This window comes from Pteropus medius, unplaced genomic scaffold, assembly GCF_902729225.1.
Source record: "Pteropus medius unplaced genomic scaffold, Ma_sr-lr_union100, whole genome shotgun sequence".
Classification (NCBI taxonomy): Eukaryota; Metazoa; Chordata; class Mammalia; order Chiroptera; family Pteropodidae; genus Pteropus; species Pteropus medius.
Window position 1 is genome coordinate 15779495 of NW_024345601.1, and position 14163 is coordinate 15793657.

The 14163-nt window shown below is 46.9% G+C and overlaps 1 protein-coding gene across 2 annotated transcripts in view; it reads right to left on the reverse strand.

Moving 5' to 3' along the window:
• The window catches only part of TMEM163 (transmembrane protein 163), a 201783-nt gene that overhangs the window by 10300 nt on the left and 177320 nt on the right, over nucleotides 1-14163 (reverse strand). Inside the window, exons 6-7 of one of the 2 annotated variants that reach the window (XM_039874531.1) lie at nucleotides 9061-9172; nucleotides 725-866 (exon numbers count right to left, since the gene is read on the reverse strand). In XM_039874531.1, the coding sequence (XP_039730465.1) occupies nucleotides 725-866; nucleotides 9061-9172 (254 nt within the window). Of the gene's footprint in view, nucleotides 1-724; nucleotides 867-3519; nucleotides 4401-9060; nucleotides 9173-14163 lie in introns of those variants that run through there. The other variant, XM_039874532.1, reaches the window with a different exon arrangement.

Sequence of the window (14163 nt, forward strand, 5' to 3'; positions counted from 1 at the left end):
CATTTCTCTGGAGTATATACCTAGGAGTGGAATTGCTAGATCAAATGGTAACTCCACAGTTAACATTTTGAGGAACTACCTGTCTTCAAAGCAGTTACACGATTTTATATTTCCACCAGCAAGGAGTAAGGGTTATAATATCTCCGCATCCTCATCAACACTTGTCTTTATTGTTACAGCCATCCTAGTTGGAGACAGGGAGCATTTTAACATTTAAAAACTCAGTGCCTTTTAGAAATGGTTTTCTCAAAGGCCAGTTTCTGACTGAATGTTGGATGTGGAATCAGCGACACCTTCAGGGTGGGTTTTTATTCAGCATGGCCTTTCTGCACTGACAAGTCCCTTTTGAAAAAAGTTCTCTAAGTATGGGGGGCCAGTGTCTAGGTGAGTGGTGCCACTTGGCCTTCTCACACTCACTGTGTAATAGGAGGGCCTTAACACATGAAGACACTACACAATTGTGGCTGCCCAGTACATCATTACGACCCTCAGAAAAAAGGAAGGGGCACAGATTTTTAGGTACAAAAAGCTAAAGGGAGGACCATTTAGTAAACTGTCAAGACAGCAGATAAAATGAGGCCTTTTGGGACTTAAAGTCTTTGTCATTTCCTTGCCCCTTTAGTGCCAGCTGAGAGCTTTGCCAGTCATATTACCCAGGATCACAGGTATCACCACTGGGGTGGAAAATGGAACGCTCCTGGCCACCACGTAAGCAGACACTTACTTGACCCCGTAGGCAAATATGGTGAGTCCAATCAGCACACCTATGCTGCCGTCCAGGTACCAGACTGCCGCGTTATGCTTGAACACCTCTGCGCTCAGAAGAATGGAGAAGCCCATCACACCTCCCACAAGGGAGTTAAACCCTGGGAAAGAAGCAAAGAGACTGACAGCAGTGCCAAGTGCAGTTTCTTAGCCACCAGGAAAACTACCCAAATGCCAGACATTGCCTCCACATTCCAGAACATGTGCTGCAAGAGACATTGCCCAGAAGCACTCTCACAGGCGATCACCACCACCTCGGACACCTACATGGCTTGTCAAGTCTCTGCTCAAATGAGACCTCGCTAGATGGAACCAGGCACTTAGGCCTGCTTGACATAGCCTGTGTTCATTGTCGGTCTTTCTCCCATGCACTGGAATGAAGAACTCGTGAGGTACGAGGTCCAGGACAGTGCCTGGCACACAGGAGACATTCAAATATGCGGTGATTCAAACCCATGAATATCTGCTGGGCCCAGGACTCATCTGGAATCTTCTCAACCTTATGAAGGCCAATTATCCCATTTTACTGATGGGAGAACTAAGTTAAAAAGAGTGAGGTTAAATAAATTGACCAAAGTTGCACAGATTGAGAAGGGCAGGGCTAAGCTTGTACCTGAACCCATGTCTTTCCCCTCCAGAGTCTCTTTAAGTCACCTGAAAAATTTTCACTCTCCAGGAAGAGAAATCAAAGTCTAGAATTAGCTAATGGCTGTAGAAATGGCAACCAAAACAGAACTGGAACTAAGAGACGTGGATCACCATCTCCTTTCACAGAGGTCAACCTCAGGTGGTCCCCACAACTTAGGTGTCACATTTCCATTCTACCTGAGAGTTTCCAAAGGCCACATGGGAAGAGAATGGCTTCGAGGGACTCTTGAGGTCACACTGTGGTAGGAGCCCCAAGGCTCCCCGCCTGCCTCGGCGTGACAGTGGCCCAAGGAAGCTCTAGGTCCTTGCTGCCCTGGTTGTCCTCTGGCACCCGGTCCATGCAGGGCCAGTAACAACAGGCCCTACTTCATTCCCAGGGCAACTCCACCTGCACAAGTACCAGGCTTTTGCTGAACTCAAAAGCATTAAGTCCAGGTTCAGGCAGGAAAAGTGAGATGAAACAACCTTAAATGCATCCACTGGGGGCTGTACACCTTGGGGTGAGGTTCTAAATGAAGGGCAGGTGGAGAGGAAGAGTGTAGGAGTAGATGATGTGAGCAAAGCCTGAGTAAGACCCCTTTTCAGGATCCAAGGGGGAGACTTCAACAGGCTCCTCCCCAATAACGGAAAAAACTGAACCTGGCTGGGGCCTGCGACAACATCTCTGAGTGTGGCGACCCTCTTCTCTTACCTCGAATCTGTCATCTCCTCACTCCGATGCTTAGTTGATGACTTGCCCTTGTACTTCTCAGAGCACACAGGTTCAGACAAGAATACCTCACCTTCCCAACACCGAACCCACCACCCACCGTGACAGCTGCCCCAACACACTCAGCTGCTTCTCTAATTACTGCTGTTCCTATGTAAGGCCAACTCTGTCCTACCCGCTCATCAAAGGACTTTTTCTTGAAATTCTTCTCCCTCTCCTGGAACATTCCCAATGGGATAAATCTTACCTTCCCATCACGCAGCTCAAACTCCTTCCCTGTCTCCGCACCACCTAACCCCACCTCCCATTCTCTCTTCACCCATCCCTCTCAGGTTCCCTCCTCCCCAAAGCCCTCCCTGAGGTCAGTGATGACTCGCTCTGTGCTGCCACACAGCATGGTTGATTCCTTGTCCTCATCTTACAACCTCCTAGGAACACTTTCCTTCAGCTCCCAGGACTGCTGGATTTCCTCTTTCTGTTCCAGCTATTCCTTCTTTGCTATACCCTCTTTCTTCTCCCTTGTCTGATCACCCTTCCTCAGTCCTCTGAGCTCTTCTTCTGTCTACATGCTCCCCCTGGGCTGTCACCTCCAATCCCATACATCACTGTCTCCCAACTTTCTCTCTTCGGCCTGACCTTTCCCCTCAGCTGAAGACTCATTCATATATAAGCATCTCAAACTGAACATCTTCGAAGCAAAAATCTCAATTTATGCGGCCATACACCTCAACTTCTCTGTAAATGACATCGCCATCCACCTAGCTGCCAAGGCCGAAAATCTAGGAGCCCATCCTTGACTTCACGCCCAATATCTAATCAATCCCCAAATCTAATCCATCAAGTAACTCTTGCCTACTGTTACCTCCAAAACTCATTCTCCATCCACCTCTCCACATCCCCCTCGCCTTCGCCCCTGCAACAGCCTCACCACCATTCTTGCCCACGTTTCCCTCAATCCATTCCCCTCACAGCAGCCAGAGACTTACCACCCACCAGTGTGGACCTCTCTCCTGGAGACCCCATGGATACTTCCTTCATAGACTGATCGCTTTCCACCCCAGCCACACCCTCCTACCTTCTTGTCTTTGCTGCTGCTGCATTTTTCTCCATCGCTCTTCATAACAGGATGTTTCTCCCATTTTCCTTTTTACAAACATCTCTTTCTCACTAAAAACATAAGCTTAAGGATGGGGATTTTTGTGTCTCTTCTTGCTATATTCCAAGTCTCAGAACAGGGGCTGGCATCTCTCAGGAGCTCAAACTGGCTGAATTAATAGATGGAGGGAAGTAGAAAAGGAAGTCATGGGACATGGCTTTAGCAGTGCTCCTACTTATCAGCACCTGGGCTGAGCAGTCCCAAGAGAGAGGAAACCACCCTTGCCCAGGCTCTGGGGGCTTCCCTGCTAAGGTAGGGCCTGGGGCGCCCTGGAACGTCAACCTTCCCACTCCCTTCCAAGCCTGTCCACAGGGTTTCTGGTTCTCTTTTTTAAAAGTCTGCAGCCCACATCTTTTCTCAGAAGACCACCAAAAGCATCAGCAGAGACCATTACTCTGTCACAGGCAACCTGGGCTAGAGTTTACTTCTCAGCCATTTCAAAATTGAGGAGGTTCTGTTTTGGGTGTGTCTACAGGGAAAGGAGAGACGAAGAGATGGACTCTGGCCCAGGACAAAGTAGAATCCTCCACTCCCTTCTCTTCATCTCTGCCATGGGCACAAGTAGGCCCACAGAGAAGCCCAGTGGAGCTCAGAGAAGATGCAGAGAGAGCATGAGGTTCCCCCAGACGGCCACTAGATGGCTATTCAGCTCCGCCAAGTCATCAGCTCTGTCAGCCAAGGACAGCCCAGCCTCCTTGGTTTCTGACAGCAGGCCCCCACCCCATGCATGCTCCCAACCGTTCACAACTGATGGATTCGTGGTGCATTCACCTATACCCTCTAGGAGGAGCTTCTGATCTGCTCAGGTCTGTTCATCTTTGGCTGTGACAGAGCCTAATTCATTTCAGCTTCCCCCCTTGTAAGCCTGCATGGAACACTGGGCCAAGCACACACACTGGGGGACGATCCTGTATCTGCCTGGCAACATCCTTCAGAATTTTAGAGTCTTTCCAGCCACAATCACTCCACATGAAGAACCCTGCACTCACAAGCCCACCCAACAGACCACTCATCTTACCCACACAGCGCGTAACGCCAGCCTATTGGTCACTCACCTCTGAGGTGCTGTCCCCACCCAAGCCCATAAGCTTGTTCCTGCCTTCTCAGTGTAAACCAGAGCTGCTGTAAAGAATAAATGTGGTTATCAGTTTAAGAACACAAAATAACGTCTGAGGCTGCCTTGGTTAGTGGCCCCACCAGTCTGGCCTTAATGACTAGATAAGGATCTGTACAATAAAACATATTAATTTTTTTGCAGAAAACTGATTAAAAGTTTCTGTGTGCTTGAAAACCATCATGGACTCTCAGTGTTTTGGAGGGAACAAGAAAAGAGTCAGCCCAGGCCCCTCAACTCAGAGACGTTTCCAGCCGTCCCTGTGAGCAGCACTGGAGCCCGGCTTCTGGCCCCTGGGCCAGAACTTCCTCCCAGGTACCTTTCCACAGTCTCCCTCTGCCAGATTTGTAGTGTTAACGTCCTGTACAAAATCATTTTACTTTGAATAACACAAAGCCAGCTTCTGCCTAATGCTGATAGCAATAATCACATGTTGCCTAAATATCCAAAACAACAAAATTGGACAAGATTGACTGGGCCACACAGCACAATGGTGATGTCTGGAATTTACCCACACCCAGCTGCACCCCCACCCCACCCCCACCCCATTCCCTGAGAACTGCTTCCTGTAAGGGCACAACCCAGGACGAAGGATCTGGTGCAGTCGACCTGACCCAGGTCGCACACAGCTCCAACCTGGAAACCGGCCACCTCGCCAAGTGACAGGTAAGGCCCATCCTCCCCACCTGCACCAGAAGCATTTTGTCAAGCTTGCTTCCTTCTCGGAGGGAAGGGGCCAGACCATGAGGGGCATTCCCAAGGTGGCCACGAGGGATGCTCTCCGGAGCCAGCTCCTCCAAAAAACTCCCAACATTAATGTTAGGCAACGTTTCCAAACCTCGTCCTGCCCCCACCTCCCAAAGCGGGGGAAGAACCAAGAGGAGATCATTACACATGGTTCCCTAGCTCTGCTAATCAATAAATGAGTAAAACGGATCCCAGACAATACAATTAGCAGGAGGCTGCAATTACTGCTGCATATTTCACTGACACTCCCACCAAGCAAAGGACTGCAGAGCACGCCAACCGCCCCCCACCCCAGGGCCCCCTGTAGGAAACAGGCTGGGGGTGGGGGTAGTACCTCTGTTCTTTGCAGTAGCACTGTCTTGCCTACCTCTCATCAACCCCCATGGCCCATTCAACCCCTAGCCCTGCCCATTTTATAGATATCAGCGACATTTCCTCGAATGCTCCACATCCTCCACCCCTTTGCTCTCATCCCTGTCCAAACCACCACCACCCCTCAGCTCCCGAGACTTCTCCCTGCTTCAGTACCCTCGGCTTTGTTCTCCACCCGACAGGCTCTTTAGAAAATATCAATCATGTCCCTTTATCTGTTTAAATACATAGCAAAACATCCAAAATCCTACCCTTGACCCAAAGTCCTGCATGATCCACTCCTGCCCACGGTCAGACCCCTCACCCGCTGTGCCCCCTCCTCACCCAGCCCCTCAGAGGCGCCAGGCTCACTCTCAGCCACTTCCCTCTGCCTGAGGAATGCTCTGCTCTCCCTGCTTCCCGCCCGTTTGTGGAACAATTTCCACTTAAACCATCCACCGCTCTTTGTAATGACCCCTGCCTGGTTCAAGGGTATGAAGGAAATACTGCTTTTTCATGTGGATGGTTTTATGAGTGAAAATCAGGAAGTCAGAAGTTATTTCATTAGAAAAAAACATACTTATAATTGGAGTCTTCTCGGTTTACCATATAAAATGGAGGCAAGTCAGAACAGTGAAGCCTAAAGAGAAACTTAGCATCTGGAATGTCTATAAAACGTTAAAACCCCCAGTCAAGGCAGAGGGCCTGCTGTTCTGAGAAGAAGCGAGTCAAGCCCCACGGTCATGGGTAGCAAGGGAAACAGGACCGCCTGCCTGGGGACCAGGGAGGGTCTGACTGTCAGGTCCACCCTTCAGGCTTCTGGGGAATGCTTTCCTGTGTCTTGACTGTAGTCAACTGAATAAACAAAATGTGACGCTCTGCAAGTTGGAGGGCCTTTGTGACTCGAAGGCCCAATTCAGGACTAGGAAGAGAGCATCTGCTGAGTGCTCATCACTGGGAGTCCAGGGCTGTGCTGACCAGTGCAACCTCCTCCGGCCTGCCTTCCCCGTGACCCATGTTCCAGGAAAAAAGACATGAGAGGGAAGCACGGAGCACGTGGCTGGAGAAGCCAGGGCCCACGCAGAACTGTGTCCCTTAGAGCAGCATAAAGGAACCTCGAAGGTGGCTGGAAAGCCACAGCAAACACCTGGTGAATGCCACACAGCCTTCCGCTCTCAGCACAAGCACCCCTGTGCTGTTCATCCCTAAGAAAAGGAAGACTCCACAGCCAAAGGGAATGTTTTCTTTTCCAGATTAAAAAACACCAGATCATAAAACTCACAGGGAATGAACACTCCTCCCCAAATTCTGGGTCTGCCCTAGAGAGGAAAGGGCGCCCAGATTGCCAAGGGTCTTGTGAGACAAGATATTAGGGTGGGCTTGATGCAAACTGCCTATAAATCCATGCTGTCTCGGTGGGTGACAGAGACCTTGCAAGACCCACCCAGGCTGTGGCCTCAGGCACGCTTGCATCATTCTCATGAGACTGAGCCACAGGTTCTTTAGGTCCTGCCCTACTTGAAAGAACTACCCCTTTATACCAGTGGAGTTATTTAACTAAGTTGCAACCCCACTTTTGGGGACGAGGCAGGACCCTTCACAGCAACAGGGCACATACCTGAAAGAGGTCATTCTGATTCTGCATTAGGGGCTCGTTTCCCCACTAACACAGCACCTAGCACAGTATCAGGCACAAAAGAACTCTGTAAAACCTACTGATCACTGTCACTGCAGCACCGGCTCCAATAGCAGCAAACTCAGGACCTGATGTCGGCTTATTTCACTGGGCCTGACCAAGGCAGGCAATTTCAGGGGTTCGTTTGGGAGTTTGAGGAGCTGGGCCGGACTGCCTGGTACCCATGACGGGCCTGCAAGCTGCCTAAAAGCAGAGCAGAGAAGCGGAGGCCTCGGTCCCAGCCACCAATACTTTTACTGCTTTAAACAGTTTTACTATTGAAAAAGTGCTGGTTTCCTATGAGCAAATGGCCTCCGTAGCACAGGGAGAAAGGCGGCATCTTGCAAGGGCAGAAACAGATGTCAAGCCCTGTTGGAAGTGGCCACCTGAGGAAAGATTCTGAGAGCTACCGGTCAAAATCGCGTACGGGACACCGCAGGGTCCACCTTTCCTGGTGTGCAGTGAGTGTGTCCTGGCCCCTTGGATTGACCAAGGAGGCAGCATGAACCTCATTGTACATCACATGGACCCAGTGCCAGTGTAAAATACAACTTCCTGGGATCTACCTCAAACCCTCAGAACCAGAATCTTCAGGGGTGAGACCAAAAATCTGTGTTTCTAACAAACACCACGAGCAACTCTGATGCTGCCAGTGGTAGTGATCAACTGACTAGCATCTGGGGTCCCCTGGTTTTACAGTCAGTATATCAGATCATATAACCCTCAACTTCTTAGGCCTGTGCAAAGAAACCACACACACACACACACACACACACACACACACACACGATGCTTCTCCCAGGGCAGCTGTGGTTGCAAAGCTGGAAACCACTTTGACTTCCAGCCCTCCTGCCCTACTGTGCAAAAGCCCAGCTCCACGCATAGCGGAGCAACAGCATGGGAGGGGACAAGGAGTTAGAGCCGTGTCACCATGCTTTGTCACTTGGGAGAGAAGGGCGCCCGGCATTGCCATCCACTCCCTCCACAACAGAACAACAGCCACCCACGCATGCCTACATTTACATATTTCGCACTAGAGAGAACCTTGAGAGTTTAAGAGTGGGGAGCAGGGAGAAATGGTCCCTTTCTTAAAAAAGAAATACAATGATTTCTGCTCCATTTTGTATACACGCACCCATAAGCTTTTACTCTTTGACCTCTCATCCCAGGGTAGGGGCACACATGTCTCTACTCCTGATCCCGTGGCAACTTCACGTGCTCAAGAATGAAGAACAAGAAAATGGCCAGGTGATAATGTTTGTCAAGTTTCTGTTTCCACACCAGCACTACTTTGCAAACTGAAATGCGCTTTTCCTACTTTCACGCACCCTTCTCTGTCATCCCAAAGGCCATGCAGGAAGCTCCTCTTGACCCTTAGGGACACAGAGGGAAAAGTCTACCTGGTTTGGATTTTCAGCAGAGAACAACACATGGATCACTTCCCCAGCAAAGCCCTGGGAGTTGCAACTTGAACTCCCAGGTGAGCATCTCACTAGCTGGAAGGGAAAATGAGCATGGAGAAGTCACAAAGGAAGCTTTTATAGAATCCAGAAAATCCATTTACTTTTTATTTGGAGCAATGCATATAAAATCCAAGACTCTGGGAAGCCCTTTGTGTTTCATGGCTAAGAGCCTGGGGAGCGCCAAACAGCCCTGTTCAGAGATCAGGATAAAGGTGATTCATAAAGAGTTTATTAAATTCTCAGAGCACAAGACGTCTGCCCTGATATGGGAACCCTGAGAATTATTAAACGGCTTGGGGAAAGGAAGCTAGTGAGAACAGATTCCCAACTGTTGACCTCTTCTTCAAGACAAGCAACTAAAAGTAAACCACATAGCATCTTCCTTCACTGTGAGCTAAGCCCCCAAAGATCAGGCACACTAGCCTTACTTACCATCTGTTATGAGTGCTCTGCTGGTCAGAACCTTCCCCAACATAAACTTCAGCACTGCCAGGATGCTGCAAAGGATCCCACTTAAAATGGAGACGCTGAACAGGAAATCATCCTAAAAGAGAGAGTTCCAGATTTCAACAGTTTACTTGCTAGAGCAGATTATCTACAAACCATTTGCCTTAAAGATCAGCTTTGTTCCCAGAACAAATAATCAGTTGGGTATGCTGCCACCAGGTGGGGGTATATTGCTTGTTTGCGTACCTCAGTTACCTGTGTCACTCAAAACTGGAAAAGATGATCAAATAAAGATAATCCAGGCTTACATTTCTTTATAAAATCCATTAAGTATTTATTTTCCTGTAGGAAATTCTCCTTTACACCATTCTGCTAAAATGACTGCCAATCATCAATCAGTAACAGAGTTGGTCAGAATGCTAAAAACGGTGCTTTCCATATAGAGTTTTCCACAGATAATTCAAAATGCAGCTGATAGAGAATTTTGAAACATGTAAGTACAACAGTGAACTAAGAACACTTCAGCACAGAGCCAACTGAATTTGTCACGGGGTCAAGTATGGCTAGAACTATTGATAAACATACGTTTCCTTAAATTCACACAAGGCAAACAGAAGTTCAACTATAGCCTTCAGTGTGAGAAAAAAGGCATCTAAAAATACAGTCTTCTGCTGATGTTATCTTAGCACTTCTTGTAAGCTGTTACCTTACCTTTGCAAGCAAACAAGTAAGTCGCATGCAAAAGAGAACACCACTATCTCATGACATTAGGGCCCATCAGGCGCCTCAGCTTCAGGCTCTCATGCATTATTCCCATGAGACACAGCCTTCAGATTCTCTAATATTAAAATGCAACTGCCGGCAGAAATCTGATAAAGCATCATATGTATGCAGAGAAATAGAATTCTTTAAGCATTTTATTATTCAAATTCACTAACCTAGTGACAGAAATCTGAGAAGAGGGATGACAGCCTGTTTCCCTAGGTTCAAAACCGAACAAAGTTAGAAAAAAATCACGTCATTGGAAATGAGATATCTGCATAGCGTCAAAGCATCTCCTCCACTATCCTGATCGATGTATAGCTAATGATGAGAAACTGCAACCTAAGTAGGTATGCACCACCACTGACTTCTTTCAAAGTGTAGCCCTACCTGCTGAATCTCACTTAATTCTCATAGCCAGGTCCAGCCAGCATCTGACAGGTGGAGAAACAGATGCACAGAGGCTGAATGACATGCCCAGGGTCGCTTAGCTAGTGGCAGGACCTGGATTTGTTTCCAGCAGTAAACTGTACCAGGGTGCCTCAGTTATAGCCTTGTAAACATCTCTCATATCACTGAACTGTGGACTCTACAAAAACAGAAGGGACAGCCATTTTCTTACTAAATATTTGGTTTCCACTGTTGCCAGCACTGGGTCCCTGTGATTTCTCAGAGCTGAATCTCTACTGAAGAGCTAGAAGATCAGGGCTAAAGGGTTCAAGAAAACTAGCTACTGACTCAAGAAACCAAGGATAAATGTATATTAAAGGTAGATGCTACAGAAATTATGTCCCTGCTGGCAAGCTTCTCTGCAACCCTGTAGTGGTGAAGACCTTTTATAATCATCTCAAAGCCATAAAACATTGATATATTTGACTACAAGAAAATTAAAAGATATGCAGGAGATAGGTTATATACAAATACAAATGGAAAAATAACATCACAAAGGGTTAATCTCCCTAATATATAAAGAGCTCCTAGAAATCTATAAGAAAAAGACCAAAAAAGGCAAAGTAGAAAATGAACAAAAAATTTGGGCAAAAGACAATTAGAAAATTAAAGTGAATTTTAAATATATGGAAGATGCTTAAACTCACTCATAAAAGAAATAAAAACCGAAACTACACTGAGGTAATCATTTTTCACCTAAACCAACCAAAAGTATTATTAAAATACTTTTGCTCTCTGAACGACACTGTTCAGAAAATGAAGGGAAGCCACAGATTGGGAAAATATATTTGCAAACATATTTGTCAAAGGACTTATACCCAGAATAGATTAATAATTTCTACAGCTAAATAAGAAAATGACTTGATTTTTTAAAAATGAGCAAAAGATATAAACAGTTCGCCAAAAAAGATACATGATTAGCGAACAAGCACATGAAAAGATCACCAACATCATTCGTCAACAGGGAAATGTAAATCAAAACCACCATGAGATACTACTACATGCCAATTAGAATCAGTAAAATTATAAAGAAATAATACCAATCACAGTGAGAATGTGGAACAACTGAACTTATCATGTACTTCCGGTAGGAATATAAAATGGTACAGCCACTTTGTAAACCAGATTGGCCATTCTTTGTAAAGTTAAATATTGAGTTAGCATAGAACCCAGCAATTCTGCTCATTGGTTTTTACACAAAAGAAACAAAAGCATATGTCCACACAAAAACCTGCACACCCATGTTCTTAGCTACTATTTTTATACTGTCAAAAAAACTGGAAACAACCTAAATGTCCAACAACTGATGAATGGATAAATGAACTGTGGGATATAGCCATGCGATAGAATGCTACCTAACAATGAAAAAGAATAAACTACTGAGACATAGCAAGAATATGGCTGCATATCAAAAGCATTATGCTAAGTTAAAGAACACAGACACAAGAGACTACTATACGATTTCATTTATATTACATTCTAGAAAAGGAAAACTATGCTGACAGAAAGCAGATTGGTGGGTGGGGAAGGGAGGTAATCAACACCTGTAAAAGTGCATGACAGAACTTTCTGGAGTGACAGAAATATTCTATATCTTCACTGTGATGGTAATTCTGTGATGGACATCTATCAAAACCCATCAAGTCATATGGGTAATTTTACTGTATGTACATTACGTGTCAATAAAATTTTTTTTTTGAGAAAAGAAATTCATCTCAAGGATCCTTAGGTGACAATTACAAATATTTACATAGTTCGCCTTATGCACATTATAATAATATCCATAATGTCCACTGCCATAACGTGAGGCAGAAGACCAAGATCAAAGAACAATCATTATAAAGATTAAAACAGAGGGTTAGAGAGGTCAGCAATGGAACACGAACCCTGACTTCAAGTCTCATGAATTTCCTGCTAAGGTATTTCCAGTGTCCGGGTGGGTAAACACTTCTTTTTATACACTTATCTCAAGTGTTTCTTCCCCTATTAAGCATTTCCTGCCAATTCATGCTTTAGGAGCCGACGCTTCCACTCCATGTCCCCACTAACCAGCCTCACAGGTTTCCTTCCTTGTCCGCCTCTCCTACGAGCTCACTGACAGGAGAGATCCTTTCTCATCCACCTCAGTATCTATCACCAAGGCAATCAGAACTGTGATAGGAACTACCACACTGCACAGAGGGATGTCAAAATCATAACACAGTCGTTCACAAGCATTTTTATAGAAGATGCAGAAATGCGAATCCATATAGTCATTTGTCATCTTAACCCACAGTGAAAGTCAGGGGCATAAGGTTACAAACCTACCTCAGTAAAGGCACTCCTGGGGTGATGGGGCAGGGAGAGGTGAGGGCTAGTTAAGCGGACGGTTTTCTAAAGACTAAAAAGGGTGTGAGAATGAACATACCTTGGAAAGGGAAAAAACACCACCCCAGAGATGGTATTACCAGGCACCAGCTTTTTCTCTGGAACTTTGGAGGGAAGCGGGACATCAGTGAGGCCAAGGATGAAATTCTGCAAAAGCCATAAGGGTCCTGGGTTGACAGACCCTCATCGGCACACTTGTGCCCCAAGATGCCAAACATGAGGTGAGGCCCTCTGCTCCCTCCAGCCAGGGCTGAGGGATGCAAAGGCTCGGCTGCGATGCCTTCTCGTGCTCATCATCAGGGTTGCTGAACTCCGCCTGCCCTCTGGGAAACAGCCCGAGACCTCCAACCCAAACTTCAGGACGGCTGAGGAGAAGCCGCCTCAGCCTGCCCTCAGCGCAGCCTCTACTTTCCAGACTGCAGGTGACAAAGGCCAACGGTCAGTCCACCTGAGTGGAGTGCCTTTTCTAAGAGCTAGTAATGCCTTAACTATGTAATTTTCCAACTTCATTGGTACAAAACATGAAAAGCCGCATCTTAACTCAATGGAGCGAATCATTTGTGTAGGAATTCCAAGAACCTGACAGGCCCCTGGTGTACAAAAAGCTTTCCACCCCAAATCCTTTGGTCTATGCCAAGACTAACACTTTCTTACCTAAGAGACAAAGTCATAGAGACATTCGCATCCCCTGCCCAGGTTTCCCAGCACCACCACAACTGGCCCCTCAAACCTGGCCCATCACCAGGCAAGAGAGCACATATCTTCTGTATAAACATAGAGTGGTCTTAAAATTATAGAGCATTAGAACTGGAAAAGGGCTGAGATGCCATCTAATCCATGCAGCAGGCAGGGAAACTGAGGCTCAGAAAGAACAGGTGGCTCCCCCCAAAGACAGCAGAGAGATCATGCCAGAGCTCAGGGCTCTCAGCCATCCCTCACCTCTCCCCTGGCAGCCTGACACTATCAACCCCTTCTAATTCCCTAAGTCCAGGCTGGAACGTGGTAAAAGCGACAGGGCTAATTTTAGGATTCAAAGGCAACTAGGGGAGAGCTGATAAAGCCTGATCTGAGGAGGATCCTTGTGCTGACTTGTGATATCAGTCATTGTGAACCAGCTCAGGAGACCTTGTCAGCCAGATCTGGGTCTCGGTCAGCTTTTTCTCCAGGAGGATGCAGGGCCCTGCACTGCCCCACACATAGTTTGGGGGACTAGAGTTCCCATGGCCTGAAGTACACTAATAGAATGATGGTCTTTTCCAGCTCCTCTCAGGCAAAGCCCAACCAAACCAAGTGGATGAAGCTGACCCCTCTGCCTCTCACCTTTACCATTCTCCCCAGCTCTCGCTCTGCTCTGGCCACCCTGGCCTCATCCCTGTTCCTCACACATGATAAAAACACTTCTACCTCAGGACCTTTGCTCATGCTGTTCCCTCTCACTCCCTCGCCTGTCGTATTTCTGCTCAAATATCATCTTCTCAGTGAGATGGTCCCTAACCATAATCTCTTACC